Source organism: Colletotrichum costaricense (genome assembly GCF_030867565.1).
Source record: "Colletotrichum costaricense strain IMI 309622 chromosome Unknown Scaffold_9.1, whole genome shotgun sequence".
NCBI lineage: Eukaryota > Fungi > Ascomycota > Sordariomycetes > Glomerellales > Glomerellaceae > Colletotrichum > Colletotrichum costaricense.
Window position 1 is genome coordinate 1,842,751 of NW_026848238.1, and position 27,925 is coordinate 1,870,675.

Here is a 27,925-nt window from a genome sequence, read left to right on the forward strand (position 1 = left end):
TGCATTCCACGATTCCTAAAAAATCCCACATTCGAGTCTGGGGTGGCTGCACGAATCAGGCACTCTGTGATTGGCCAATACCAGGAATGACAATGCAGTTGGTTCATCTAGCCTTCACCATTATCTCCACGTGACTCTGCCGGATAAGCTTCTTTCCGCAAATGGACGCCATTCCCAGTTCGTCACAGACCAACCAGGCGCATGCTTCATTCTACCTACATCCGCAACATCACAGCGATTCAACACTGAAATATCTTCAGTCACGTCCGACTGTACATTGAATTAACTCAACAACCGACGCCTGCCACCCTCTCAAGACCTCCAACCCGCGACGGACCGCTTCTGTAGCCGCCATCATGTCGGGCCAAATTGCAGCTTTGGAGGAGGACCGCCAACAGTATCAAGAGCAGGTACGCAATTTCTCGACCTTCAGACCTTATATCTGTTCTTCGCTAACTTGACCCTCACAGCTCGATGTTGTTCTCGCCGGCCTCAAAGATGATCCCGAAAATGCCGAACTCAAGAATCTTCAGGCGGAGTTGAATGACATGATTTCCCTCCTAAACGAGTCTCTTGCTGAGCTGCAGCCGAAGCAGGCGCCCAAGCCCATCCCTCAAAAAGCGCCCAGTCCGCCAGAGCCCGAGAAGTGGTCCAAGGAAAACCACCCAGCTTTCAAGAAGGCTGCACCCGCCCCCGAAGAGAAGGAGGAACCACCCGTTACGTACTCGGTGAATGACACTGTCATGGCGAAATGGGCATCGGGCGACAGAGGCTTCTATCCTGCCCGAATCACATCCATCACCGGCTCTTCAACAGATCCCGTCTACATTGTCAAGTTCAAGAGCTATGACAACACGGAAACGCTGCGAGCCAAGGACATCCGCCCCATGTCCAACAAACGCAAGGCTGACGGAGCACCAGCTCCCGCATCTAGCACCGCACAACAGACCGCACGTCCGCCGGGCCCCTCGAATGGTGTCGTTACATCCGCAGCAGCTAGCTTGTACCCTGAGCAACAAGCCAAGATTGAAGCAGAAAAGAATGCTGCCGATGGCGCCGCAAAGCCCCCTAAAGCCAAGAAGATCAAAGCTACGAAAGAATTGGAAAAGGGCAAATCCAAGTGGCAAGAGTTTAACTCAAAGTCCAAGTTTGGAAAGCAGAAGAAGGACAGCATGTTCCGCACACCTGACGGCGTTGGCGGCCGAGGTACGTTGTTCGCGCTGAACCAATACTGAGGAAGGTGCTAACACAATCACAGTTGGTTTCACAGGCTCTGGCCAAGCTATGCGGAAAGACACTGCTCGCAGTCGACACGTTTATCAACAAAACGATGAGCTCGACTAACTGCTGCTAGGGCATAGGGATGCGGGAGGATCTTGAGGGAAGGAGGTTCGAGGCATTGGCGTTCATGGGTGATTTGGCACTCTCAATCTCTTCATGGTAAAGTGTCTTGTTTCCGCGTTACATAGGCTAACGGTTTGTACACATGTGTTTTACTCACTCCAGGCGACCATGAGATTATGATCTCATCTGGACTCTGCGCATCAAGCGCGGGGGGGTCCCTTGTTACAAATACATGAGATGCCCAACTTCCCCAGCTTCTTGGCCACCTTGACTAAACATCTGGCTATACAGGATATCCTACACTCTCATTTCGTCCTCAGAATACGTCGCTTACTGGCCGTCACATGTCAGTGGCGAGCTACGGTGAGCGGAGGTCAATCTTCGGGGCAATATCCTTGGCAATCTTGAGAAAGATTTCCGCCCTGGCACTCGACGGCTCCGATACGACGGTGGGCTTGCCCAGATCCGCATCATCGCCGATTGATGGGTGCAGGGGGATGTCGCCTAAAAAGTCGATCTTGTGCTCTCTGCACATGCGCTCGACTCTCTCGTTAGACCCAAAAACGTGTGTGTCGCCGTTGCAGTGTGGACAGTTGAAGAGTGACATGTTTTGCACCAAGCCCAAAATGTTGGTATTGACCTTGTTGAACATGTTGACGCCCTTGACCGCGTCTTTGACTGCGAGTGTATGGGGTGTGGTGACAATGATGGACCCTGGCTATTGTAAGCGATGGCCGGCATTCATGTGCCTAGTAATGCGACGTTCAAACATGACTTACCATCAAGTATGATCTGCTGTGTGATGGTGAGCTGCGTATCGCCTGTGCCTGGAGGCATGTCGAGCACGAGAACATCCAATCCACCCCAGTCGACTTCGTGAAGTAGCTGCTGAATGGCCTTCATCACCATGGGGCCTCGCCATACCACGGCGTCATCCTCTGGTACGAGGTAGCCCATGGACATGGTTTTGACGCCGTAATTAGTCATTGGGATTAACTGGTTGTCTAGTGACATTGTCAGTTGACGAGCTGGGATGGTCAAAGAGGTCCGAGTCCTTACTTTCTGAGAGCCTGGGCTCTCCGGAGAGGTTGAAGAGTGTCGGAATAGACGGGCCAAAGATATCGGTGTCTAGGATACCAGCCCTGTAGCCTAGTCGTGCAAAAGCCAATGACAGGTTTGCTATGAATATTGATTATTACTTTGCCTCTTTGCATACAAGCTTCAGTCCGAGCTGCGCAACCTACCTGCGACTGTGCTCTTGCCAACGCCACCCTTGGCGGAAGAAACAGCAATGATTTTCTCCACGCCAGTAATCTTCCTCTTCACGGGCTTCCTGGGCCAGTTAGGCGGTGTGCCGGATTTCGGCAGACCCTGTAGGCCATATTAGTCGGTCTCAGGTATGAAGTGACGCATGTGCGTGAGAGTGAGCAAGAGTAACAGCAAGAGAGAAGCGTGAGTTGTACCAATGGGTTTTCATGGCCCAGGACTCGAAGAGTCGACTGAAACGGACGGAATAATGTTGGCCTCATTGTGTGGCCTTGACAGGCGAAATACAATCACCTTGAACGTCAAAGAGCGATGCAATGCACAATGTAATCGAAGAGACCCGGGAGACGGACAATGCCTCTGGGGTGGTGATGAGAGGATGTAATTGATTGGCCCTACGTAGACTGGACCTGTTTGCGGAGTATCTTCGGCTGAGCTTCAGCTTCAATCACTTACAATGGCACTGCCTGAGACGGCAGCACATCACTGGAATAATGTGATCTATCACTTTCAAAGTGACTTGAATCCACAATGCATCTTTGGTCCATCGAGAAAGATCAAGCAACAGTGCATAACCCATTTGTTGGACGTCTCAGTCCTCAGGACGTCGAGGATATCACGTGATCTGGTGTATATGACCCCACCGAACCTTCTCCATGGCTCGTGTACGTACCTTTTTTCATCGCGGTCGAATTCGCGATGAGAGGAAACTGAGCTGCAGACGCGACATCTTACTCACTGAATGCTCTCGTTCAAAAAGCCGAGCCCCACCACCCGCTTAGCATGAGATCTCACACATGAAGAACTCATAGTGACATCCTCCCCCAGTTCTCGCCTTCAAGTTCCATATTTCTGATACCCCTTTGCTATTCCACGCTTTTTGTTTTCATCATTGGCACTTACTCTCGTTTTCTTTGCGCCTGCCTTACCTCGTGAAGCTAGCAGCCGCTGCAAGGAAGTCTCGAAACTCACCTACATCTCAGATATCCGAAGCACCGAAACCGGTTCCAAGGAGAAGGGGAGAAAGAAACATATTACACATACAAACGACGCGATGTCTACCCCATCGGCAATGTTCGACATGGCGCAAGGTCGTCGCGACCTGGCCGCCCTACCCTCCGACTGGCAACAAAACATCAGAGAAGCTGTAAGTCCTTGCATTATCTAGCACTACTGCATCATGCTCTCGTATATAATCCGAGAGTCCACTGAGTCGAATCATGTATCCGTGTGCCTCCGTTTTCTCCCTCCCTCTTCATCCTACGCGTGAACATCGCTGACACCCCTCACCAGTGGGAAGTCGTCGATCAACAAGGCCTCGGCTCCCTCAACGCGCGCGAGTGGCCCTTTGCCCTCCGCGCCATCGGCTTCGACTTGGCCCGCACAGAGACCTACGCCCTCCTCCTCGCCCACGGCGTCCCGCCGCACGACCACGACCCCTCGCGGGGCCCCTGCAGCCCGTCCCGCTTGCGCATGCCGCAGGAGCACTTCTCCGCCATCGCGGCGTGGCTGCTGATGCGTCGCGACCCGCAGGAGGAGGCCGAGGACGCGTGGAAGATGTTTGACCCCCGCGGCACGGGGCGGGTTACGCTCGAGAGTTTGCGGGCCGTGTGCGGCGAGGTGAATTCGACGCTGAGCGAGGCGGATATGAGGAGGATGATTGACATGGCGGATATTTCGGGGAAGGGGTGGGTTAGTAAGGAGGAATTTATTGAGGTTGCCAAGGGCGGGTTTGGACGTGGTTGAGTTTGTTGGCATGTCGATGAGAGAAAGGGAAGGTTGGGATGGGATGGATGTGTTCAAAGGCCTTGACGAGAGAGACGGCGAACCAAATCGCCCACCTTTTTCAAGCCCTGGATTTACCCAGGTTTCCTCTTAACATTGAAGCAATAATGTTATTGTCAGTCTACAAGGTTCATCAGCAGCAGTGGTTACATTCTAGGCTGTTACATGAAAACAGTCCTAACAAATAACAAAAACATGCCAATATGTACCGCGAGATGAACAGCCGACCCTCCAAAAGTCTTTTGCGTAGTAGCTTTCACCTCTCCTCCCTTCTCCTTCCCCAGGCCATCCACCTCGGGCCTCGTCAACCGCACATAGGCGCGCCAACACGGCCAGACATGCCAAAACGCCAGCGCCGCCGCGACCTGCCTGCTCGTCTCGTCAAACGGCCGCGACACAAAGATGAGGCAGATGAGGTTCGTCGTCAGCAGCAGCCCACCGAATTGCTGCAGCACCAGCTGTGCAGCGATCGATGGGTTAGCCAGCTGACTGCCTGGCCTGTTGATGAAGGAGCACGCGGCGGCGGTTTCGATGGCGATGTGGAAGAAGAAGGGGAGTTTGGCGGGTTGGATCATTGGCGGCAGCATCGTACGGAGGGTTGAATCGGTGATGCGTCTATGTCAGCCCCAGCTCGGGAGCTGAACGTGGTGAGTGGGGGTGTGTGAGTGGAACTATCGCATGCAGTGAGCTTTTGAGTCTGCATTAATACTACCTTGGTTGATCATTGGAGTTCATTCATAGTGGCACCTACCTACAGGCTTCAGCCACTGGTGCTCTGTCTTTGTTGCTACCTGGATACACGGTATTTCCTAATCGAAGAGTGAGACGGTCGGTCCGGGGTTCAGAATCCGGAGCTGGCCGGATCCGCAAAGGTTCACCGGCACGTTGAGACTTGAAAAGTTCGGTCGGACGTGGAGCAACTTCAAAGTCCGAGCGGAGGGATTGATACTTTTATTTTGGAAACCTCCCTCCGGCTTCAACGTAAGTTACAGTGGCTTTGCTCGTGAACGATGGTTGCAATAGGCCCTTGTTCCGACGAAGTTTGAGTTTACATTACTCTATTTTGTCTTTTTTGTACGAATGGCCATTATCTGGATTAATTACCAAGCACACGTGCCTTGGGAAACGAGAATCATGAAGGATGCTGCAAATCAGGTCCAATCGCCCTGTCGACACCTGTACATAGTATTTCTACAGACCCCTAATGCAAAGTTGTACCTGCAATGCCTTATGAGACCTGGTCAGCTCTATTGAGCTGCGTTTGACTGGCTAATTGGCTGTCGAGGAGAATAAGGCCTGGCAACCTTGCCGATTACGCATGAAAAGTTGTGACATGCACCGCAAGCTTGGTGCCATGGCGGTCGATTCGGAAAGCTCTAGGAGCCGAGGTTGAGGATTTAAGCTACTGGGGTTCATTCAAGCAGCTGCAACTCTCGTAAGGCGCCTTGAAGCCCCGCCTGGAGCCAATTCATGAATCATGCCGCGTGTCTTTTCGCAGTGAAGCTCCCACAACTCGTCAGCCTGTGTCTCTGCGCTATGTTTTTTACCATTTATGTATCCTGAGGTCATGGCTTGTCTGCTCGGTAACATGGACTGCGTAGAGAGGTCAAGTGAAAAAGAGATGGCAGCGTGAGCGCGGGCCGCGGGATGGACTCCCAAACCAGTTCCATTTCTGGAAGACATGGACTGGGAATCAGAGGCGGGAAGACTGTTGGAGAGTGACTTGGGATGGAACACAGTATCGGATGAGACGTGCCGACCTCTTGGTCATGGCAAGTCTTTAGCAAAGTTATGAGACGAAAAAAATAAAATAGAAAAGTGAATGGCCACTAACTGGCACACAAGCGACCATGAGCAGCGTCCAACCAACCCAGCCCAGTTCTTCGGATACCTATCCCAACGCATGTCAGATTATGGCCTCCCAATAACCATATCTTGGTTCCTGACAGCTGGCGGACGATCCCATCTAGGAACGACCCTTCACACCCACTTACTTTTTGGGCAGTGAGATAGTACATACAGCATGACTGATCTGCCGCAGTGCAATCGCGGCTCATGAGCAAGCCCAGAGGAGCTTCTAGCTTTCCTGCCCTTCCAGCCATGTACAGTAGGGTGTCAAAAGTTCGTGTACACCCTCCCAGTGCGTCACCTTAAGCCCACTAATTACGTCTCTTTATAGCTACGAATCTCTTATAAACTTAGGTATAAATAAAACAATTTAAAATATTAATAAAATATTTAAGTATATAAAATATATAGAAGTATTTTTTATATATTTTAATATACGTTATATTAGTACGTTATAATAGAGTATAAAAGTAGAGTAGAATAGAAAAATAAATTTACTAAGATGTACAGTGCTATTCGCACTTAAGAGGCCCTATAATCCACTGTAATAAAAGCCTCTTAAAACCTATTTTTTAAAAGATTTATTTTACGCGTTAATTATTGAAAAAACTATAGTGCAACTTATATATATACTAAAATAATAATAAATAGTTATATAGTGATTTTTTTCTTTAGTTTAGTATTATAATGAGGCTTTTATTCGCTGTTGCAAAGTGATAATTTTGCGGGATACTGTGCGCTGCACACGAACCTTTGACACCCCACTGTATTCGCAGCTTCCTTTACTAGATCAACGTCGTACAGGGACCATGTTGCTCATCGCGATAAAGACTCCTCTTCATGTGGGATTAAGCCCTCAAGGACCAACTCAAGAACCAACAGCGACGACAAAGCAAGTATCACTTATCAAGAAGCAGCCCAGAAAAACAAAAACTCGGCCTCCTCGCCGCCTCGCGTGAGCCCGGCCCCGAAGATTGGATTCAGACAATGTTTCAGTTCCGGGGTTGGCTACCCTACTTTTTTCACCTCTAACCTTGCAAGCTAACCGCACCGCAGCGTAGCACTGCTGGACCCCTGAGCAGTAACCGGGCACGGAAGTCATTCCGGGGGCTCTCTCTCGTACATTCCAGGATGAGGCAGAACCCCGAGTCGGGGCAACCTAAGATGGGGTGGGATAACATGATTGCGAAACGAAACGGTGCAACAACTCCCCCGACTCTGTTGTTGGTATCGATTATCGACCCGACTCGCCCACTACGGCCACACTGCCATTATCGCCACAAGCAAACGCGGCGCGTCTCTTGACCAGCCCCCGTCTCGCCGTCTCTCTCTCACTATTTTCAGTGTCCATGTGCCTGTAGTGTATGGACTTTGGAGGAAGCATCGTGGTCTAAGGCAAGCCTAGTAACCAGCAGGTCGAAAGAGTACCGCCATACAGAGAAGGTACGGCAAGGGTAGCTCCTCTTGGCCAACCACTTTTGTTGAGCTCAAGGTGCAACTACGACCGGCGCTTGTGTTTCCTTACATACGAATACTGTCCTTTTTTTTCTCCCCCCCTCCACCCCCCGTCGCCTTTGCCTCATCCCACCCACCACGGCACCACGGGCACCACCACCATCCAAGTCACCAACCACCACCACCCATGCTTAATGCCGGCGTCACTATTATGTTTCCTTAATGCATGACGGGCCTGTCTCTCGTCTATTATCTTTCTTCGCCTCCCGCTCGCTCTCTATCCTTTGGCTCTGAACACACATCTGGCCTGACCAATTTCATACCTGACCGACTTTTCGATTTTCCTTTTCAGCACACCTAAAGTCGACAAGAGACCTAGAGCTCTCTTCCAGTACCCGCTTCGCCTTTGCCCATCGTTTCTCCCGTTGACAACAAACGAATTACACCACGTTGGCACAATACACTAGACCAACAATTCTATTCGCGCTACAACGTTGGTGTCTTACGTTTTACACTGGCAATTCCTGTGTTGCTGTTCGTCCGCAGTGATATCATCACTCCCAGCCATCACTCCCAGTACGCGCACCTCAGCTACTAGCCGCCTAGCACCCATCCATCCTTGTCTCTATCTCTCTCTCTCTTGCGCCCAAGCCCATTGCGAGTCGCACATAGCTCTACCCCCTTGCCAAACGCCTCTTGCAGCTTCTCCAGAGCTTTAACAAGCTTTCTCTCTTCTTCACCCTGCCATTGACCCTATATCTGTTCTGGTTGGACGTCGAATTTCACATAGCAGACATTAATACGCACGAAACGACACATCCAATCGAGAGAAACTGCTGAGCTACCCCTCCCCCGCATCGCAACTCTCGTACACACAATCCACAATGGCCGCTCCCAACACCTTCGGGGAGCTTGGCCTCTCCATCATTGGCGTCGCCAGCCAGTATCCGCCCTACTCGCTCAAGACAGACTCAATAGACTACCTCAGCAACAAGTTCTATCCAGAATCGCCCTCGTAAGCAAATTGAGTAGCCCATCTAGTCGTAGCAAGACATCTTCTGACCATAGCTGCCATGTAGCATGAAAAAGGTTCTATCCATCAACAGATTCACCGGCATTGATTACCGTTCCTCCATCGGCACACACGAGCACGAAGTCGTCAACCAGAAAGATGCCCCCTCCATCGCAGAACTCCACAAGGTCTTCATGAGTGACGGCGTGCCTCTCGCCGTAGAAGCATCCCGCAAAGCCATTGATGAAGCGCGCATCGACCTCTCTGAAATTACCCACGTGGTATCGACAACCTGCACCGACAGCGCCAACCCGGGCTTCGACCACTACGTCGTCAGCGGCCTCGGAATCACACACCAAGTCGAAAAGGTTCTGCTCCACGGCGTTGGCTGCAGCGGTGGGTTGGCAACGCTTCGGACGGCAGCGAACTTGGCACTGGGGCACAAGGCGCGCGGAAAACCCGCGAGGATCCTCTGCGTTGCGCTCGAGGTCAGCACCACCATGGTGCGCAGCGAGCTCAACAGCATCGACGAGTTGCAAGAAACCCGGATCGGTGTCGCGCTCTTCTCTGATTGCGCAAGCGCGGTGGTGCTCAGCAATGGCGTCGGCGAGCCAACGGAACCCGTCTACGACCTGTTGGGTTGGGAGCACAAGATCATACCCGACACGGATCAGGACCTCGGCTTCGATGTCGACCCTGTTGGTGAGTTCAAGAACCCCATGGTTAAGCAAGCAAAGTAGGAAATCGACCATCGTAACTAAAGCAACCCAGGTTGGAAAGTGATTCTTACCCCACGAGTGCCAAAGCTCGCATCGGCGGCAATCCCGTCGACATTTGCAGAGATGCTCTCCGATGTACCATCACTACCATCGAATTATCAGAAACCCGAAGACTTCGACTGGGCGATGCACCCCGGAGGAGCGACGATCTTATCAGGGGCAGAGACGACGATGGGCATCACATCGTACCACATGCGGGCGAGCTACGACACATATATCAATCACGGAAACTCGAGTTCGGCAACGATTTTCAGCGTCATGGACAGGCTGCGGTCCAAGGACATGGACGCCGTGGCGCCGGAGGGCCGAGCCCGGGACTACGTGGTGGGGTGTGCGTTCGGGCCGGGAATCTCGGTGGAGATGTGCATGCTGAAGCGGAACATGCGGGCGCGAGGCGCCACGGGGCTGCAGACGCCACCGGAGACGGAAAGCGAGGGCAGCACTAGCGAGGCTGGGGATGATGGCGCGGTGCGATCGGAAGAGCGGGCATCTTCGGGGCGTCAAGCAGACCAGACCTTTGTTGCAGAGGCAATGGAGGAGCTGGATCTCGACTGAGGGGGCTTTGAGAGGCTAGGTTCGGAAAGGGTGCTCTGGTTTAGAGCGGGAGATCGTATATAGCGAGGCGAGAAAGAGCAGGACGTGCGGATACATACCCATGACTTGACGGCGCTAATGAAGACATGGCAGGCCGGAGAGATGGCCGAGGTGGCCAGCGTTTCCCGGGATGGAACGCTGGCGAAGATGACGAGTGCTAGATATTGGTTAAGACGGCGGTAGAACTGAATAGATGAGCTCCAAGAGATTCCCAGTTTCGGCGTCATCCATTGGTTGACTTATTGAGAGGTCGCGAAGCCATGGCATGGCTCTATGCAAGCTCGTGGTTTGGACCCGAGATTCGAGATTGCCAGTTCGTGTTTGCGCCGGAAGGTGGACAGGCGAGTTGTTGGAAGTGGAGAGGCACGATATCAGAGACACGAGATGAGCCGAAGCGTGGGTAATTCTTCCGGCAATGAAAGAAGGTATCGTGCCTTGGAGGTCGATTGTGCCGAGGAAAGAATGGCGTCGAGGGGCGTTTTGAAGGCGTGCAGAGTCGGTTTTCGGCGGACAAAGGATGGAAGCTGAACGCGATCCCGCATCTTTCCGGGCCTTCGGCAATGGGCTTAGGCTGGGGGTGGAAACGTGAGGGCGCAGACGGGAAGCGGACGGGATGAGTTCATGGCTCCCCGGGGGAGGTTATCGTCATGGAGCAGCGCGATTGGTCTGGCTTTTCCGGGGCCCGGCGCACATGAGGTAAGGAAATGGTCGGTCGGGATAGCATGGGCTGGGTGTGGGTGGGATGGAGGGGTTGTGAGGCGGAGATTCGTTGTTGCGGGTGAACCTAGAACAACATTAGTTCCAGGTATCACTTTGGTTTTCCACCTACCAAGTATCTAAGGTGTAGATGGGAAAATTACACCGAGAATCGGTCTCGGTGAGACGTCACCCTGCGTGATGATAATAGTCGCAACCCTAGAGGTCAGAGAGTTGAGTCATTCGATGGGCGACGGGGCTACTACTGTACATTAAATATCGCAGTGGTGGACACAAAATAATAAGGCCGAGAGATCTGGAGGTGGAAAAGTCAAATGCCATGATTGTCAGCAGTCTGCGCCCCGGCCAATGGCGGTGTCGGCGCGCCATTTGCACCAAGGTCGCAGGTGTGTCCGTACCGTTTGCCCAGGTTCAGGTGGTCTGTTGCAGGCGGTTTCGGTGGTGTCAGGTCTAGGCCCCCGCCATTATCGATGGCTCCTTGACCCAAAGAGACCAAAAAAAGCAGAGGCGACGATTGGATCCCTGCAGAAAGTGGTGCAGTATCAATTTTTTGACGTCAATTTGATGGCCGGGTGGGGGGAGGGGTTACTCGCGTTTGACGTGGTGGTAAGAGGAAATAGAGGGGCTGTTCGTAGCTGTCCGAAGTACCCCTCTTACTGTCCGACCGGTCGAGGTACTTGCCCCTCAACAACTCATAGTGTTCCATTGGGTTGAGACAGGCGCAGTGTTGTTGATGGCTTGTTTCTCTCAATGGAAGCAATGCTCGGATTCAGCCACAGGTCAAACCGTTTGCTTGCTGTCATGGTGTAAAGTAGGTAGGTAATTGAGTGTGTAAAAAGGAAGATGTATTGCCTAAAGTCTCTTACCTAAGATTGCTCTATTATGTCACAGGTTCATGTTCGTGACTGATGTACAATTCTCGATGGAAGGTGCCAGGACAGGTATGTCCACTTCCTCCCATTACCGGAGTGACCAAAGGCAGGAAAGAACGAGGGAGCATGGGATGCTCGGTGGACGGTGGTACCTCCCCCAAAAGAATTGAAGCTGGCAGAGCGGAGCTCCTCATGGACGGAGTCAGGTACCTCAGAACCACCAGGTATACGCAGTAGTACTCCCGCTCGGAGCAGTTGAAGGGGAAACCACGGCCAAATCGGCGTCACCCATGTACCTTACCTCGCACCTCACGCAACACGCCCAGCCAACCAGCCAACGCTTGGTCAAAAAGGAAGAGGTGGGAGAGCACCCGCCGGTAACTGGACCGATGCTTGGCCGTAGGCGTGGCCCATCGACGGACGGTCAAGGTGGACCGGGTCTGGCTGGCTTGGTACAGTCAGTAGCTGCAGTACAAGTACACTGGACCAGTCCTGCTCAGCCCGAGTAAAATCCCGCTCGTGGGAATCAAACATAACTCGCCCGCGTCCACCTCAACCCCGAGCCAAACTCTCCTGTTGATTCTTCTCCCTCTTCTCCAATACCTGTCCCTGCATATTCTCTTACGTTTTTATCCTTCTGCCTCTGAGCATCAATCTAGAAACAGTCCGACTTTACTCTGGACAAGTTACTATACGCAATCAACCTGAACATCTTTTCTACCCCACGTCAGATACCCCGCCATTCACAATGGGTCTCCTGTCAGAGCTCAACATCAAGCCTGGTGTCGTCTACGGCGATGACCTCCTGAAGCTCTTCAACTACGCCAAGGCCAAGCAGTTTGCCATTCCTGCTGCCAACGTCGTAAGTAGCTTGCTTCCCTTTGGCTCCTTGGACCATCTCAATCCCAATCTTGTCGATCCTGTGACGCGTGCCGAGTTGGCGCCGTGCGGTCCAAGAATGGAGGGGACATAATATTTGGTGACAATCGGCTAACGACGACCCCGCCTCCCAGACCTCCTCTTCCACCGCCGTTGCCGCTCTCGAGGCTGCCCGCGAGGCCAAGTCTCCCATCATCCTCCAGACGTGCGTAGAAATCCTATACCGATCCCATGGATCCAAGATTAGCCACACCATAAACTTCAGCAACATGTCTGACAGCTTTACAGTTCCCAGGGTGGTGCCGCCTACTTCGCCGGCAAGGGCATTCCCAACAGCGCCGACAAGCAGGAGGCTTCCGTCGCCGGTGCCATTGCTGCCGCTCACTACATCACCTCTATCGCCCCCATCTACGGCGTTCCCGTCGTCCTTCACTCTGACCACTGCGCGTAAGTACTCGGCACAACTGCCTAATCTCAAGACCCAGCAAACTGACCTTCTACCACAGCAAGAAGCTTCTGCCCTGGCTCGATGGCATGATCTCCGCCGATGAGGAGGAGTTCAAGCGCTCCGGCCACCCCCTCTTCTCTTCCCACATGATCGATCTCTCCGAGGGTATGTAGTTGAGTTCCAATCTCGCCCTCCCCATGACCATCACTAACAAACACATAGAGGATGTCGCCTACAACATCGAGACCACCGCCAAGTACCTCAAGCGCTCTGCTCCCGTAAGTCACAAACAGAACCTTTTTCTTGCGCCTATCACTAAAGCATTACGCACAGATGAAGCTGTGGCTCGAGATGGAGATCGGTATCACCGGTGGTGAGGAGGACGGTGTCAACAACGAAGACGTCGACAACAACTCCCTCTACACCCAGCCCGAGGACATCTACGCCATCTACCAGGCCCTGAGCCCCATCAGCCCCTTCTTCTCCATCGCTGCCGGTTTCGGTAACGTCCACGGTGTCTACAAGCCTGGGTAAGTCGCGTGTGTCTCAAAACCCTGCAAACCACAGCTCTAACCCATGGCAGCAACGTCAAGCTTCACCCCGAGCTCCTCGGCAAGCACCAGGAGTTTGTCCAGCAGAAGCTGGGCACCGACGACAAGAAGCCCGTCTTCTTCGTCTTCCACGGTGGTTCCGGCTCCGCCGTCGAGGAGTTCCAGAAGGCCATCTCCTTCGGTGTGGTCAAGGTCAACGTTGACACTGACCTGCAGTGGGCCTACCTCACCGGTATCCGCGACTACGTCACCAAGAACATCGACTACCTGAAGACCCAGGTCGGCAACCCCGAGGGTGACGACAAGCCCAACAAGAAGAAGTACGACCCTAGAGTCTGGGTCCGTGAGGGCGAGAAGACCATGAAGGAGCGTGTCAAGCAGGCTCTGTTCGACTTCAACGCCAACGATGTTTTGTAAAGGAAAAGTTCATGGGTGATACCTCCACAGAGATGAGACCAAAAATGGGATGTGGTCTGCTCTGTTCCGTAGGATGATGATGGCGAAAAGCCCACCTACGTAGTTCTCAAAATGAAGTAAAAGAGACAACCAACCGACCTATGCAGATGGTGACTGTGACAACATGCATCGTTCCCACAACGTGAAATGCCCAGCAGTAACGGCGGGGTTTTGTATGAGGATACCTGCAGGGGGTTTAACGGTCGGTCCAACGTTGCACACGGAAAACACCTGCCAGAAGCGGTACGATGGATGCAGGGCCCATATTTGACAACTTGAACCAACAACTTCAAGCTCGGCGACACCTCATTATTATGTGACCAAAGTCTGCAATCGAATATGAGCTGCCCGCACTAAGCTTTGATGTTGTCGGCCCAATTGCCCGTTGAACCCCGCCGGGATTGAGCTAACCCTTCCGTTCCCTTGTGCTGCTACGTCGTCTCATGTCCGTCGGCGGACCAAAGCCGGTGAGGAGAAACATCCCATGCCTTGCAACACCAGCCCCCAGATTGTTAATCAACTTTCCCCTGCAAATGTTTGTTGGTTCACTCATCACTCAATTAATCTTATTCTAACTCTCATAAATACCCACTAGTAGCTGGAGTTGTGAACTGGCTTCAGTTGACTGAGCTGTAATCTGTAATCACACATAAAACGCTTCTTGCATATCTCACCTCCATCACAATGGCCTCCGTCTTCGGCTTCCTACGACGAAACTATCTCATCTTCAACCCGCCCGTCGCACCAAAGCAAGATGGCGCCATCCGCTTCGGCGTCCTGGGTGCAGCCAATATTGCGTAAGTACCATCTCGGACTTTGTCTTTTCATGAAAAGAGAACTCCTACAAATTTACCTTATCATCAATACTTGGAAGCTAACCCGAGACGTAGCCCAATGGCCCTCATCATCCCGGCCAAAACTCACCCAGAGGTCATAGTCCAGTCCATTGCCGCCCGCGACCGTAAAAAGGCCGAGGCTTTTGCCGCGAAGCACGGTATCCCGGACGTCAAGGACTCGTACCAGGCCGTCATTGACGACCCGGAGCTCGACGCAATCTACGTCCCGCTGCCCAACGGCCTGCACTACGAGTGGGCCCTCAAGGCGCTGCAGGCGGGCAAGCACGTTTTGCTGGAGAAGCCGTCCGTCTCCAACGCCGAGGAGGCCGAGGCCCTGTTCCGGCTGCCGCTGCTCAAGGAGAAGGGAGCGCCCGTCCTGCTGGAGGCGTTCCATTACCGCTTCCAGCCGAGTTGGCAGTACTTCATGGGGCTTGTTGACAAGGAGAACGTCGAGCACGTGCACGCGCGGGCGTATATCCCCTGGTTCGCGCTCGGGGACGACGATATCCGGTTCCAGTACGGTCTTGCCGGCGGCGGGCTGATGGATTTGGGCACGTATACCGTCTCGAGCATCCGGCAGACGTTTGGCGTCGAGCCGGAAGAGTGTCTGACGGCCAAGTTCAAGACGATGCCGCCGCCGGAGGAGAGGGCGGATTACGCGTGGGACATCACGTGGCGGATGGCCAACGGCGGGACGGCGCACGCCGAGGGGGCGTTCCGGACGGGGACGTTGGGGATGGGACTGCCGCGGCTGAGCGTCGTTCACAAAGAGGTCAAGGTTGCGGACGACGACAAGTTGCCCGCGGGCCAGGAGAAGACGCGGAAGCGGACGATTGAGTTTGCGAATTTCATGCTGGGCGGGATCTGGCACCGCATCGACGTCGTGGACGAGTTTGTGGTGAGGCGGACGGGCTCGGGCGAGGTGGTCAAGAGGTGGACGGAGAAGACGTCCAAGAAGGCGTATACCTTTGATGAGGCCGGGTTGGCGGGCAAGGGCGAGGAGTATTGGTTCACGTACCGGCATCAGCTGGAGCAGTTTGTCAACCGCGTCAGGGGCAGGGAGACGAGCGTGTGGGTTGATGGGGAGGATAGTATTAGTCAGATGAGGATGATTGACATGGCGTATGAGAAGGCTGGGCTGCCGCTTAGAAAGTCAACCAGTGTTACGATTTAGGGGGAACGGTTGAACGATGGTCTTTCGAGATCATTGATGCGAATTCTCGCCCCGGTTTATATCATGGGGATATCTTTATGAATGTACAAACTTTTGTGTGTCCAGTTTCCCATCTTCTTTTTGGCCATTCACATTCCTACACAGCCCTAGTTGCGGAACAACCGTAGACCGGCCTCTTCAGCATCAACCTCCTCATCGTCCTCCATCTCCGCATCAGAAGCCTGCTCGCCGAGCTCCATCTTCTGGCCAAACAGCGTGCCGAACAATCTGTCGACGGCATCCTGCTCCCACGCCCTGCGGTCCTCGGGCGCCATGAAGTTCTGCAGCTTCTCGTGGACGTTGAAGCGCATCTTGCGGCCCTTGCTCGCGCGCCTGTCGACGTGTTTCTTGGTCTTTGCCTCCTTCATCGCCGCCCACCGCACCGTGGGCTGCGCGCCGGAGGCGCCAGCGCCGCCGTTGTCGGCGGTGCGCTGCTCGACGAGCTCCTTGAGGAGGAGCTGGTAAAAATCGGCGTCGTCGTAAATGTCCGGGTCCTCGTTGACCTTGGCCGCGACCTGCGCCGGCGCGCACGAGCGCGGGGTACGGGTGCGCTTGATGAGGCGGTCGGCGGAGAGGAGCTGCTCCTCGAGGGAGGCGACGATGGACGCCTGCGAGGAGATGAGGTTGCGCGACTTGACCTCCACCGTGGCGCTGCGCGTCTTGCTGGACCACGTCTCGAGCACCTTTTTGCGGTATTTGGCCGCGCGTTCCTCGGCCTGCTGGATGCCCTCCCAGATCTCCTGGCTCGAGGTCGCGGCGTCGAACGCTTCGCCCCTCTTGCGCTTGCCGCCGGCCTGCTGCTGCTGTAGCTCTGCGGGGAGCAGGCTGGCGCGGAAGCTGTCGAGGGTGTTGAGCAGCTTGAGCGCCGCCTCCTCGGCCGCCTCATACGGTTCAGAGTTTTGCTCTTCTTCGTCGTCCTCGACGGTGGAGTACGAGTTTGTGGCAACGAGGGCCTTTTGCAGCCTGATGCGGATGTTGAGGAGGCCGTCAAAGGTTTTGCGCTGCTCGCGGACGGCGAGGCCCTTTTGGGCGTCTTGCTGAGCGGCGGCGGAGATGGAGGCGGCGAGGACCTTGGAGCCTTCGTTCATGAGCCTGCGCTGCTCGGCTCTGGCGTCGGCTTGGGAGGACTTGCCGCGAGGCTTGTCGTCTTCGTCGTCGTCGTCGTCCTCAGAATCTTCCTCCGATTCTTCATCTGAGCCCAATTCGTCTTCCTCGTCCTCGTCTGACCCTTCTAATCCGTCCGTCAGACCTTCGTTGTCATCTGAGTCGTCCATCTCGTCGTCCTCATCATCCAATGCAGCACCCTCGCCGTCCTCGTCGTCATCATCTTCCTCCTCCTCATCCTCGTCGGAGATGAAGTCAGCAGCGGTAGGTCTCTTGCTTCGGCTTCCCTTCTTATCCTTGGGCTGCGAGCTGCCGCGGAAAGCAAAGGCCTCGAGCTTCTCATCGTCGCTCTCGCCGAGTGCGTCATCGCTCGAGATCTCGACGTCTTCGTCTCCGGCGGCTGCAGTGTCGGCAGCCAAGTCGGCGGCGTCCGGGTCGTCGTACTCCTCGCCATTAGAGTCTAGGTCCTCCTGCGCGTCCTCGAATATCTCGCTATCATCGTCGTCGCTCGACTCGTTCAGTGCGTCGCGGCTGACGCGAGCGCCGCGGTATTTCGGGCCTAGCGAGACACCCTCCTTTCCCCGGAGTTTGCTCTTGCTGTGACGGAAGGTTAGTTCTCCCCCAGGCTACATATGCATGCTTTCTGTTGATCGTGTATCGTACCCGACTGCGACATAGTGCTCGGTGCCCGCATTCTCATCTGCGCTTTCTTCACTGCCGCTGTCGTTTTCGCTTTGCTCGACATGCTCAGCCTCAGGATCGAGATCTAGAAAATATCAGAGTCAGTACTGCAATGATGTGCTTAGCAGATTTTTGCATACCCTTTGCTGGCTTGTCTTCCCAATCGGATGTTCTTCTACGGGCCGACATCGTGCATGTGGTTTACGGCTTGTGTGGCAATTCGCAGAGGGGCCTGCTGCGCAATGCTAGGTGAATTTTCTGGGCTTCAGGAAACTTTTTGGTGGTGACGAGCGGCAGAACCAAGGACCCCACCAAGGAAGTTTGACGCATTATGTAAGCTCAGCTCGTGGACCCCTGTACAGCTGGCTGCCAAAGGTGGTGTCGGCATGTTCAGTAATACCCTGGGACATGCTTGATGTTGAGGAACACTCAATCTTTGAGAAGTAAAGTGATTCAAGCCAACGGGGATTAATTTTGAGACTTGAGGAACACCTCGTAGACTCCAATCTTCAAACTTCCGACCTTTTGGACTTGGATTCTCTCAAGGCCCACAACCTGTAAGATGGATGATGTATCGGTGTTGGAAGCAGATTCCGTGTCTACCTATTACCTAGCTGAACGGGAGGCAATCCTCCATTTCCGGTACTCGGACAAGCACAAGGCAGACTCCTCTTCTGGCTAAGGATCTGAGAGTCGATACCACGCCCTTTAGCGGTTCAGCCTCGGTTGACGACCTGGGCAATGGGAGGAATGCCGTCATTCGAAATGAAAGCCTCGATAGGGCGACCAATCATTCAAGGATCGCATCACGTAAAAGTGGACTTAATGAAGATAACGCGTGACCGGACGCTCAACCGGTCACGTGAAGGTCAGCGGGATTAGCTGAGAGCAGGAAAGCCCCGATACCCGAAAAAAGAAGTGAGGCTAAGAGCCTAAGGGGGGGACAGTGAGGTACCCAGGTACCTGCCTGAGCAAACAGGGGAGAAAATCGCCATTACTCGCCTGCTCCCCATCGCTCAACAGTCGCTCACGATCGAACGCGAGAAACAAACAAAAACAGGTCCGCCGGGGGCCTCGCCATGCGCAATGGAGCAGATTGATGCGCAGGTCAGCGACTTGCGCTACTTGACCCAAGCAGCCGTTCCTTTGCCGCCTGACCGCGCTGCCAATGCCGCCGCTTATTCTCCACACAATCACTCTGTCCATTCCCCCCTTTCCGCGACCCCCGGAGACAATTCCGCACAACAACCAGGGGCCTCCAGAGGTGCAACTCAAGTTGGAACGCCTGGCTCAAGCTCCGTTACTGGTTCCAAGAGGAAATCAGAGGATGAGAGCAATGCTGCTAAGCAGCAGAGAAGCAAGAGGAACCGGGTGCGTAGTCTTTGCCGCTGTCTATACGTCGTTCCGTCTTTACCATTCATTACCTTAGCCACCCATCGTCTCCTTGTTCTTGTCATTCTTCCCCTGTGAACACCTTTCCCGCTGTGTGCCATGTCATTGATAAACTTTGTGGAACTCCAGAAAGCTAATTGCCGCTGTAACAGTACATATCTATTGCCTGGTAAGGACACCTCCGTCCCGGCCATGTCTTTGGCATGCGCCCAGCCGAATACCATTGCAACTTCTTCTCCTTGTGGTCGGAGAATCTTGACCCAACCGTCTACCTACACAAATCATTGGCTGCCATAAGCTGCTCCAAGTCTCTAAACTCATCTGTACAAAAGGACGAGATCACTAATTCGGCCCACGCTCTCTCCAACAGTAACGAATGCAAAAGACGCAAAATCAAATGCAATGGCGAAACTCCCTGCCAACGATGTGGCAATCTCAACCTGCAGTGCCTCTATGCCCCGAATTGCTGCTCCAACAGCTTCAAGGACTCGGACGAGTACAAGACCATGACGGAGCAGATGGCCCGCTTGCAAGAGCAGGTCGATAACCTCTATCAGAACATGAATACCCTCCGATCTGAAACCCTGCGTCTGGCGCCCATCCAGGACAAAGTATTGCCTTTCCCCTCAAGCACAGTTCAGGCCTCCCCGGCGAGCTCGCTGTCTCCTCTCCACCGGCCTGAGTTGACCCAAACGAAGCAGGCAACTTTCCGTGGCCCAACAAGTATGGCTTACAGCCTGGACATCGCCAACACTACCATTCACAATATGGGTTACAAGGGCATTGGGGAGGATGAACAAGGCATGCCCCTGGGTGTACCCGAGGACAGTCCTTTCCGCATGCCTCCTCAAGAAAGCCAAATTGACCCCTTGTGGGAATTTGGCAAGGACGAGATGATTCGTTTGTGTCGCCTACATGACGAAGAGGTCGGCATCATGTATCCTGTCATCAAGATACCGTCAGTCATTGAGCATGTCCGTCACCTGACGGCTTACATGGAATCAGCCCGAAAGCAGGGAATCACGCCAAACCTCAATGATGACAAGACACTGCAGCTCAAGATCGTCATGAGCTGCGCTCTTGTGGTGGAAGAGCACGGGCACAGTGAAAAAGCGTGCAAGCTCATTGACAGCATGGACGCCGTTCTCAATCGGAAGCTCATGGTCGAGGCGGTCGACTTTGTGAGTCTTCCAGCTTTGTGTCTTCTCGCTGGATACAGATTCTTGGCCAACGAGGAAATCCTGGCGTGGCGCGTAATGGGCCAAGTCACCAGACTGTGCTTGGAGATGGGCATCCACAGAACAGCCGGCATCGCCAAAATCAAGAACGAAGAGGATAGGAAAAATGCGTTGAACAGTTTCTGGTCGGCCTACGTTCTGGATCGGCGGTGGGCTTTCAACACTGGCTTGCCGTTCGTCGTTCCGGATGAAGAGATCGATCCAGAATTACCCATGCCTGTGAGTAACCCTGTTCCAACATGGAGTATCTGGGCGTCACTTTACTCACAGTTGCACAGGAAGAATATCCGTACTTGGTTGCTATGATCAGCTACTCGAGGTTGGGAGCCAAGGTCTGGCGTCAAGTCACAGACTTTGGCCCTGTCCTAGCCCGTGAGCTCCGCCATGAAGACATGGAGCAGTTAGACCAAGAGATCCTTCAATGGTATGAGAACGTACCAGAAGAAGTCAAACTACGCAATTGGGATAAGGAGAAGCAAATGACCTCGACTCCGTCGTATAACCTTCAACGCCTGCGCATTTGGACATATCTCCGGTTTAATCAGGTTTGTGTTGCTACATAAGAGATTGCGGCCATGACCTTGATGCTGACTTGTCTGCAGATCCGCATCTGGCTGTATACACCAATCCTGCATAGCGCAACTAGCATCATGGGCCACTTTGCTCAAGCTCAGCGTGTAGTTGATCTCGCGAAAGACACGATCCGCTATCTAAGCCATCTCAACAACACCACGAATTTGTATCGTAAGATACAAGTATTCTACCACCAATTTTTGACATCGGCAATTTCTGTTCTCTTCCTGGCTTCTGTCCATGCACCAGTGAGGTTTAGCTCCACGTGCCGAGAAGAGTTCTACATGGCCCTGGAGCTTGTTAAGGACCTATCCGCCAAAAGTTGGGTCTCCCAGCGGCTATGGCGTACCATCAGTTCCCTCAAAGAAGTTGCACCAAGCATTGGTCTTCGCAACTTGCCAGATGAAGATGCGCACAGCTCCGCGGCTCTGACAATGGCTGGACTCGCGAGTGGCGGACGCATGCCAAACAGCCCGGCGGGGATTGCGCCTTTCGGACGCTCATCCACAACGCCAACGATACCCCAACAACAAACGCCAAACCTGGATACGGCCCAGTCACCAAATAACGGAGTCCGCATTCAAAACGAGATGAGTCGCATTTTTGAGGGATACTTGGGGCTCAACGGCTTCGCATCTAATGGGGACGATGGTTTCGGTGGCCAGTCCGACGCCAGCATGCCGCCGACCACTGCTGTATCGAACTCATACGTCGAGAATGTCTTCAACCACTTTAGGGAAATGTTCTAGTGTTTATCGAGCAGTTCCTTCACATCCCATATTTAAGGAATCTGTTGATTTCATGTATCTAGCGGAGACTTAGCGCCTGCTTCCATATCTACGCTGTACATGTTGCATGGCATCAATACCAGCTCATTCTGCAACTGTTTCCTCAATCCTCTTGGCTAACCACAGCTATTACAAGCCGAACCACTTCAAGTCCTGATCCTCCTGAACCGGAACAGTGTGTCCAACACCTTGCGCAGAGTATCCCACGAGCTTAGTGCCGTCTCCGTAAATTATTTGCGTGTATCCACTGATGGGCGTGTTGGTGTTGTTCTTCGCAAAGCTCACACCGTGGATGGTAGACCACTCCTTGAGCTGCTCAGCCAAGTTGGGATACTTGACAAGCGAGTCCGCCGTGCCGTGGAACGTCTGCACGCGCGGGTAGCTCCCGTTGTAGCCGGGATACATGGCGCGCACCTGCGCGGCCCACTGCTCGCCCGTCTTCACGACCAGCCCGTTGGCGCACGTGGGATCGGCGCTGATGGGGCTCGAGCCGGGCGAGCCCGCCAGACAACCCGCCGCGACTCCCGAGTAGCACGAGGTGGCGGCGAAGAGGTCCGGGTACGTGGCCGTCAGCACGTTGGTCATCATGCAGCCCGACGAGCTGCCTGTGACGAAAACGCGCTTCGGGTCGGCGCCGTACTGGGCGATGGTGTAGCGAATCATGTTGGCTAGCCCCGTGGAGTCGCCGCCGCCGTCGCGGGTTAGGCTGGCGGTTGTGGCGACGTCCCAGCAGTTGAAGTCGCGGGAGGAAGACGGGTAGATCACGACAAAGGTGCCCTTCGCGTCCGACAAGGGGATGTACTCTGCCTGCCGGCTGTAGGCTGCGCCGGAGCCGCCGCAGCCGTGAAGAGCGAGGATGATGGCGGGGGAGGCGGACAGGTTTGGGGGCACGGAGATGTCCATTGTTAGACCTGTTGGGTTTGAGCCGAAGTTTGTGACGCGCTGGAGGGCTGCGTTGGCTTGGGTTGCCAGCGGGAGGGCGGCGACGAAGAGGGTGAGGGGATGCATGTTTAGAAGCGTTTTGGTGAGTAGTGATTTGCGGATCTTGATGTTGCTCAAGCTTGTTCTAGATGGAGATGCAGAGATCAGATGGAAGGTCTATCGACAATGAGTTTGTTTAAATACAGGAGATTTGGAACCTTCGAGTCCGATTATCAGAAGTCAGAGACATCTCTCAACAGCCGTTGTGACTTGCCTAAAGTCCAGGGCCTCGGCTCAATGCAGAAGACCAAACCAAACGCATGGTAAGCGCCTCCCTGGTATAGTATCGTCACATCAAAGAGACCAGCAAAGAGCTCCTACGCAACACTTGTCAAGAGGGGAAAGTAAGTCGGGCTCGGGACCGTGGATATCAAAAAGGCAAGTTCAAGGCTATAAAGGGGGAAGGTTGCGATTTGCTGGGTTGAGGTTGGCTGGCAAATTACCCCTGAGTATCCAAGAATCTGAAAAAGTGCCCATAGCTTCGGCAGCGATGGTCGGTAGTTGGGGATGTTCCATCTTGGCTCTTGTCCTATATATATTGCGGATCTGCTTGGCTTTTTGGTGGGATGATAGATGAGATTGGTGGCCAATCTAGGCGGAACCAGAAAAAGAAGGTGTTGTTTTCGTCTCGTTTTGGAGAAGGACCGTAGCCAAGTGAGGACGATCCTCGGTTCGCATAACCCCGCGCGGGCAGGGGTACCTCGGTACGCGTATTAGATTGAGGTGGTATTCCGATTTTAACTAAGTGACGGACAAGACTGCTGTGGGAGAGAGTTCAGAAAAAGCAAAGAAACGATTAAGTTACAGCATGGACATGTCGCGGGAAAGGCCCGTCGCAAGTAGTCCGATCGGCCCCGCCCCCCGGGCCCGAATGTCGGTGAGAAGTGGGGATGCTTCTCGGAGGACTGGCGCTACCTACTGCCTTGTCTCTGTCGATCCATGAGACTCCATCCTAGGGCCCTGTCATGTTCACGAGGCCTTAACTTAGGGACCAATTGACATCTTTCGACCCTCAAGGTCCTTCAATGTCTTTGGTGAACCCGACCTTTGCGGAATCCTAGATATAACCTCATCGCAAGGTAAGGTACATTACGGGAAGGTCGAGGTAGCCGGATGATCTGTACCATGGCTGCGCAAGGGTCCTGAGAAGGAGTGCCTGCTAGCGGAACTAAACAAGGTTTATAAGACTTCGTATGACGAGCATCAAGCACTTCATGCCCAGCGGTCGTGAAAACTTTCTCCGTTAACATATTCGGAAGTCGTGGTTAGTTAGTATCTCCGAAGCTTGCAAAAAAATATATACAATGACCCAACTGATCTACAGACCAAATATTCAAACGAAAACATCATCCCTTCTTCGCATGTCAGCTGAGTCCTTCTTCTAGAATCCGACAGCCATACTCGACATCTTCTCGTGTATATTCAGCAGCGTTACTGCAGCTAGCAACGATAACTACTAATAATCACTAATAACCTCTCGATCAACCACCTACCTCGAGAATTCCTACGAGACAGATCATCGCCATGGAGACCGGCTTAGCAGTCACAATCGCCGTGCTCAGTACGTTAGTAGGGAGTGGCATACTCTACGGCGTATACAAATGCGTCGTCATACAAAAGGGTCCCGACCCGGACCTCGAGAATGCCCTTCCGCCGGCGTACTGCACGTATCAGATGCCGCCGGTGCAATATCAAGCGCCGGCCCCAGCCTATCAGCCTCCGGTCCAGTACCAACCGCAGGTTCAGTACCAGCCGCAGGCTCAGGCAGGATTGGTGCCGGCTGCCTTGGCAGCACTGGGGGCCCTGTGGCCGCAACCTCCGCCTGCTGCCGCACAACGTCAGTTATGGTGACCCCGTCTCCCGTCTCGCCTGGCATATTCGCTCGATAATAAGACTAGAAGACGGTTGGAGTGGCATGCCGACCTTTCACTCTGAATCAATTTCAGCTATCGCCCAGCGCGTCCGAGCTCGCCGACTCCGTGACCCGCGAGCGGGCCCAAGACGAGCTTGATCGGCAGCTCCTGACCAAGACGAAGTTTTGGGATCTCGACTCGAAGACTTTCTAAGGTGAGTGGGCGGGAGGAAGGCGAAGATAGCTGCCGGCGAAACTTCATCACAGAAACTAACAACTTATAAGGTATGGCAGAAATCGGCCTCACCAAGTACCGACGTCTACCTGCATAGGAGTCTGCCTCAATGTCAGAAAGCGAATCGCACAAGTGAATCGGTTGTACGTCAGACGGACATAGCTGTTGAAAAAGGCGCACCATGAAGAGAGGATGGGAGCCGAGAATGCGGCTCGCCAGTCTGTCTTGCACGCTCATAGGTGCAGAAGAAGGCAAACGGTGCAGCGGCAAGGATTCAAGCGCGACCCATCAGACTCAGATGCTAGGCTGACAAGTGGCGGGCAATGGGCGCATCATGCAGCCCAGATTTCAAGGGATGGTGTCGCGTGTGGGCACGCTCGCTGTGATTTGCGTGCCACGCGTGCCACTGCATGGCTCAGATAGGCAACTCAAGTGACCGCAGCCAATGGGTGGCTCTCTTATGTCAGATTCAACCAACAAGGCAGTGAGATAGTTGAATACTGAACAGTAAGAGCATGTGATTGCAAGACAGCCTCAATGTTACTATTCCAAGTCAAGTGAGGAATTATTGCTTCTTCTGACAGCCCGTCGTCAGCCTCCTCCGCTAGTGCCAAGGGCGGGCCGGATTGTGCATCCGAAACACAGAGAGGGCAGGCGCGCGCGCAGGTAGGCAGGAGGTACAAAAAGGCAAGCGAATGTCCGAAATTCTCGACGGCCTTGAAGTAATCCGAACCCTTCAACATTCCAAACCTAAATAAACCTGGTGAAATTTGTACGTCATCACAGACTGCGTCACGTCCGTCCCTTTCCTCGCCATGGCGGCCTCAACGACATCGGCGCACTTCGTCAACGTCTATCAGTCTGTCGACAAGACCAAGCGCCCCGTTACCACATCGCTGGCAGTCGCGAGATCACCACGCCCGCCATCGGGCGACACCGAAGAAATCAAGGCCACGCTGCCCGAATACTATACTGCACCGCCATGGCGCCTTCTCTGGGATGATTTGGTGCTCTTCATTAGATGCATCGGGTTCATCCCCTTCGTCATCACTCCACTATGGTATCCTCGGCGAGATGGAGTCCGATACCCAAAGCTTGACAAGTCATGGGTGCCGAGATGGCTCCTATGGGGCCCCATAGACAGCGCCATCACGGGTATCCAAACCTGGTATCAAGGCAAAGTCGACCCCTACTATCCCTCCGGCGAGATGGATGAGCTGTATCCTTCAGTCGGAAACCTTTGGTGTCTCTTTATACACGGTATTCTCATCGTTACGCAACTGGCTTTCTTGATTTCACTACCGTTCCTGGCTACCCTTCCCTTCCAGTTCTTCGTGCTGTACGTCGGCGGATTCATCCTCGTCAACTATATCTTCTGCTTACAGCTCAATGCCGGAACCGAGAACAACTTGCTCAAGTCTCAGCATGCTTTGTGGCCAGAGGCGGCTAAATGGAAGTCGCTGGACCCCAACGAGAACTACAGCGAAGAATGGATCTTTCTTAACGGCGTGTCCGTTGGGTAAGCGCACCTTGATCACACTGTCTTGTGAATATGCTTTTGACGGGAGGCTAGCTCGCATTGGCTGCAGGGGAACATCAACAGACTATCACGCACTTTTCAGCGTCCCATCACCGGTGTCCATAACAGAACGTAGGTTTTACCAACATCTGACTTTAGGTGCATCCTTCGCTCAACCAAAATGCTGCAGGTCTGGAATCATCTTCGACCTTATCCAGTGTCTCCTAGAGCGATGCTTCTACTTTGGTACCTCGGACACCAGAACTTGCTATGCGCTCATCACAGCTGCCCTGGACCCTGCGCAGAAGAAAGACAAAACGGTTCTCATCCTTCACTCTCAAGGTGGCCTTGAGGGCAGCATCATCCTCGATTGGCTCCTCTCCAACTACCGCCGAGAGACCTTGCATAAGCTGGAGATCTACACTTTCGGTAACGCTGCCAACCACTTCAACGACCCCGAAACTTCTAAAAATGAACACGTCATCGGGCACATCGAGCATTATGGCAACACTGGTGACTTTGTATCCCAATGGGGAGTCATTCATTTCAAGTCTCTGGTTGCCGAGCAAAGCAATCCTCAGCCAATGGATGGAAGGCATCCTTTCTTGCCCATCGTTGATGACATTTTACGCCTTGATAAGAGACAGAACACTTTTGCTGGACTACTTTTCGAGAACAACGTGTTGGGTCACCTGTTGAACCAGCATTATCTCGACAGACTGTTTCCCTTGAATGAAACCCTCACTGGCGTCGTAGAGAGCAAGGAGTCTTTCATGGCCAAGCGTATGAAAGCTGGAAATGGCAGTTGCGACGTCGAAGGGCACAAGGTTTGCCAAAAGAGCAGGCTATGGGAGTATATCAATGGTGGAAAGCCTAGAGAGTATAATTTGCAGCAGTCGTTGACATGAGGAGATAAATCTGATGAGACCATGGGATTCATATCGGTATTGTGGTAAAATGGAGGACTTTTGGGATGAGTTTGCTTCTCTGTGCCATGTGCATGGCGAGAGTCCGGAGTCACGGGGTGTAATGGGTAACATGAGTACATGGAAACAAAATTGTTTGACTAAGGGTATTTTAAAGTATTCTTATTAAGCATTGAATACTACTGAATAGACATCGACAAAATATTGGGCAAGACCCCTTAATTCCGAGAAACAACCTCGAACCCTACTTTAACAGTATTAACGTAGTCTTTTGCTGTATGAATTTAGTAGATCTGAAAGAAAGGAATAGATCCAAAGATTCCTGTATGCTTCAATCCTAAAGAGATGCACCAGTCCTCAATTTTAACACAAGCACGGTAAGCCGGGCCGGTTAAGCCGGTTGCAACGATGACTCCTACACCGCGATCAGCAATTCCAGGCAGCAACGAGTTAAAGAACCCGTTTTTCGCCTGGTCAAAGTAACATTGTCATCAACCACTGAAATTTTGGAACGTCTTAGAGCTTCGATTTGCGTTTGGGAAATCATTGCCCTTAATGGCAGGAAAGAGGACCACAGAAAA

General features: G+C 53.3%; 13 protein-coding genes across 13 annotated transcripts; 8 read left to right on the top strand and 5 right to left on the bottom strand.

The window, feature by feature from the left end:
• Positions 1–356: 356 nt before the first annotated feature.
• CCOS01_09422 (uncharacterized protein) lies at positions 357–1,344 on the top strand (the record flags this gene model as incomplete). The annotated part of the gene is made up of 3 exons (XM_060457581.1): positions 357–410; positions 471–1,206; positions 1,259–1,344. The coding sequence occupies 3 exons, from the start codon at positions 357–359 to the stop codon at positions 1,342–1,344; spliced, it is 876 nt and encodes a 291-aa protein (XP_060312281.1).
• A 358-nt stretch (positions 1,345–1,702) lies between these two features.
• CCOS01_09423 (uncharacterized protein) lies at positions 1,703–2,873 on the bottom strand (the record flags this gene model as incomplete). The annotated part of the gene is made up of 5 exons (XM_060457582.1): positions 1,703–2,058; positions 2,124–2,348; positions 2,404–2,523; positions 2,589–2,715; positions 2,808–2,873. The coding sequence occupies 5 exons, from the start codon at positions 2,871–2,873 to the stop codon at positions 1,703–1,705; spliced, it is 894 nt and encodes a 297-aa protein (XP_060312282.1).
• A 791-nt stretch (positions 2,874–3,664) lies between these two features.
• On the top strand, positions 3,665–4,356 carry CCOS01_09424 (uncharacterized protein; the record flags this gene model as incomplete). The annotated part of the gene is made up of 2 exons (XM_060457583.1): positions 3,665–3,757; positions 3,904–4,356. The coding sequence occupies 2 exons, from the start codon at positions 3,665–3,667 to the stop codon at positions 4,354–4,356; spliced, it is 546 nt and encodes a 181-aa protein (XP_060312283.1).
• Positions 4,357–4,556: 200 nt separating this feature from the next.
• CCOS01_09425 (uncharacterized protein) lies at positions 4,557–4,982 on the bottom strand (the record flags this gene model as incomplete). Its single annotated transcript, XM_060457584.1, has 1 exon — positions 4,557–4,982. One exon carries the CDS (start codon positions 4,980–4,982, stop codon positions 4,557–4,559), a length of 426 nt encoding a protein of 141 aa, XP_060312284.1.
• Positions 4,983–8,582: 3,600 nt separating this feature from the next.
• Positions 8,583–10,044, top strand: CCOS01_09426 (chalcone and stilbene synthase; the record flags this gene model as incomplete). Its single annotated transcript, XM_060457585.1, has 3 exons — positions 8,583–8,713; positions 8,778–9,412; positions 9,482–10,044. 3 exons carry the CDS (start codon positions 8,583–8,585, stop codon positions 10,042–10,044), a joined length of 1,329 nt encoding a protein of 442 aa, XP_060312285.1.
• A 410-nt stretch (positions 10,045–10,454) lies between these two features.
• CCOS01_09427 (uncharacterized protein) lies at positions 10,455–10,625 on the bottom strand (the record flags this gene model as incomplete). The annotated part of the gene is made up of 1 exon (XM_060457586.1): positions 10,455–10,625. One exon carries the CDS (start codon positions 10,623–10,625, stop codon positions 10,455–10,457), a length of 171 nt encoding a protein of 56 aa, XP_060312286.1.
• Positions 10,626–12,420: 1,795 nt separating this feature from the next.
• On the top strand, positions 12,421–13,967 carry CCOS01_09428 (fructose-bisphosphate aldolase; the record flags this gene model as incomplete). The annotated part of the gene is made up of 7 exons (XM_060457587.1): positions 12,421–12,534; positions 12,686–12,756; positions 12,840–12,998; positions 13,058–13,164; positions 13,222–13,277; positions 13,333–13,529; positions 13,583–13,967. The coding sequence occupies 7 exons, from the start codon at positions 12,421–12,423 to the stop codon at positions 13,965–13,967; spliced, it is 1,089 nt and encodes a 362-aa protein (XP_060312287.1).
• A 723-nt stretch (positions 13,968–14,690) lies between these two features.
• CCOS01_09429 (uncharacterized protein) lies at positions 14,691–16,016 on the top strand (the record flags this gene model as incomplete). Its single annotated transcript, XM_060457588.1, has 2 exons — positions 14,691–14,803; positions 14,897–16,016. The coding sequence occupies 2 exons, from the start codon at positions 14,691–14,693 to the stop codon at positions 16,014–16,016; spliced, it is 1,233 nt and encodes a 410-aa protein (XP_060312288.1).
• A 146-nt stretch (positions 16,017–16,162) lies between these two features.
• Positions 16,163–18,029, bottom strand: CCOS01_09430 (TRAUB domain-containing protein; the record flags this gene model as incomplete). The annotated part of the gene is made up of 3 exons (XM_060457589.1): positions 16,163–17,756; positions 17,823–17,925; positions 17,981–18,029. The coding sequence occupies 3 exons, from the start codon at positions 18,027–18,029 to the stop codon at positions 16,163–16,165; spliced, it is 1,746 nt and encodes a 581-aa protein (XP_060312289.1).
• Positions 18,030–18,926: 897 nt separating this feature from the next.
• CCOS01_09431 (fungal specific transcription factor domain-containing protein) lies at positions 18,927–21,792 on the top strand (the record flags this gene model as incomplete). The annotated part of the gene is made up of 4 exons (XM_060457590.1): positions 18,927–19,211; positions 19,565–20,689; positions 20,749–21,015; positions 21,073–21,792. The coding sequence occupies 4 exons, from the start codon at positions 18,927–18,929 to the stop codon at positions 21,790–21,792; spliced, it is 2,397 nt and encodes a 798-aa protein (XP_060312290.1).
• A 168-nt stretch (positions 21,793–21,960) lies between these two features.
• Positions 21,961–22,839, bottom strand: CCOS01_09432 (PHB depolymerase family esterase; the record flags this gene model as incomplete). The annotated part of the gene is made up of 1 exon (XM_060457591.1): positions 21,961–22,839. The coding sequence occupies one exon, from the start codon at positions 22,837–22,839 to the stop codon at positions 21,961–21,963; it is 879 nt and encodes a 292-aa protein (XP_060312291.1).
• A 1,497-nt stretch (positions 22,840–24,336) lies between these two features.
• CCOS01_09433 (uncharacterized protein) lies at positions 24,337–24,878 on the top strand (the record flags this gene model as incomplete). Its single annotated transcript, XM_060457592.1, has 2 exons — positions 24,337–24,649; positions 24,724–24,878. 2 exons carry the CDS (start codon positions 24,337–24,339, stop codon positions 24,876–24,878), a joined length of 468 nt encoding a protein of 155 aa, XP_060312292.1.
• Positions 24,879–25,714: 836 nt separating this feature from the next.
• On the top strand, positions 25,715–27,326 carry CCOS01_09434 (uncharacterized protein; the record flags this gene model as incomplete). The annotated part of the gene is made up of 3 exons (XM_060457593.1): positions 25,715–26,418; positions 26,473–26,550; positions 26,609–27,326. 3 exons carry the CDS (start codon positions 25,715–25,717, stop codon positions 27,324–27,326), a joined length of 1,500 nt encoding a protein of 499 aa, XP_060312293.1.
• Between the last annotated feature and the right edge of the window lie 599 nt (positions 27,327–27,925).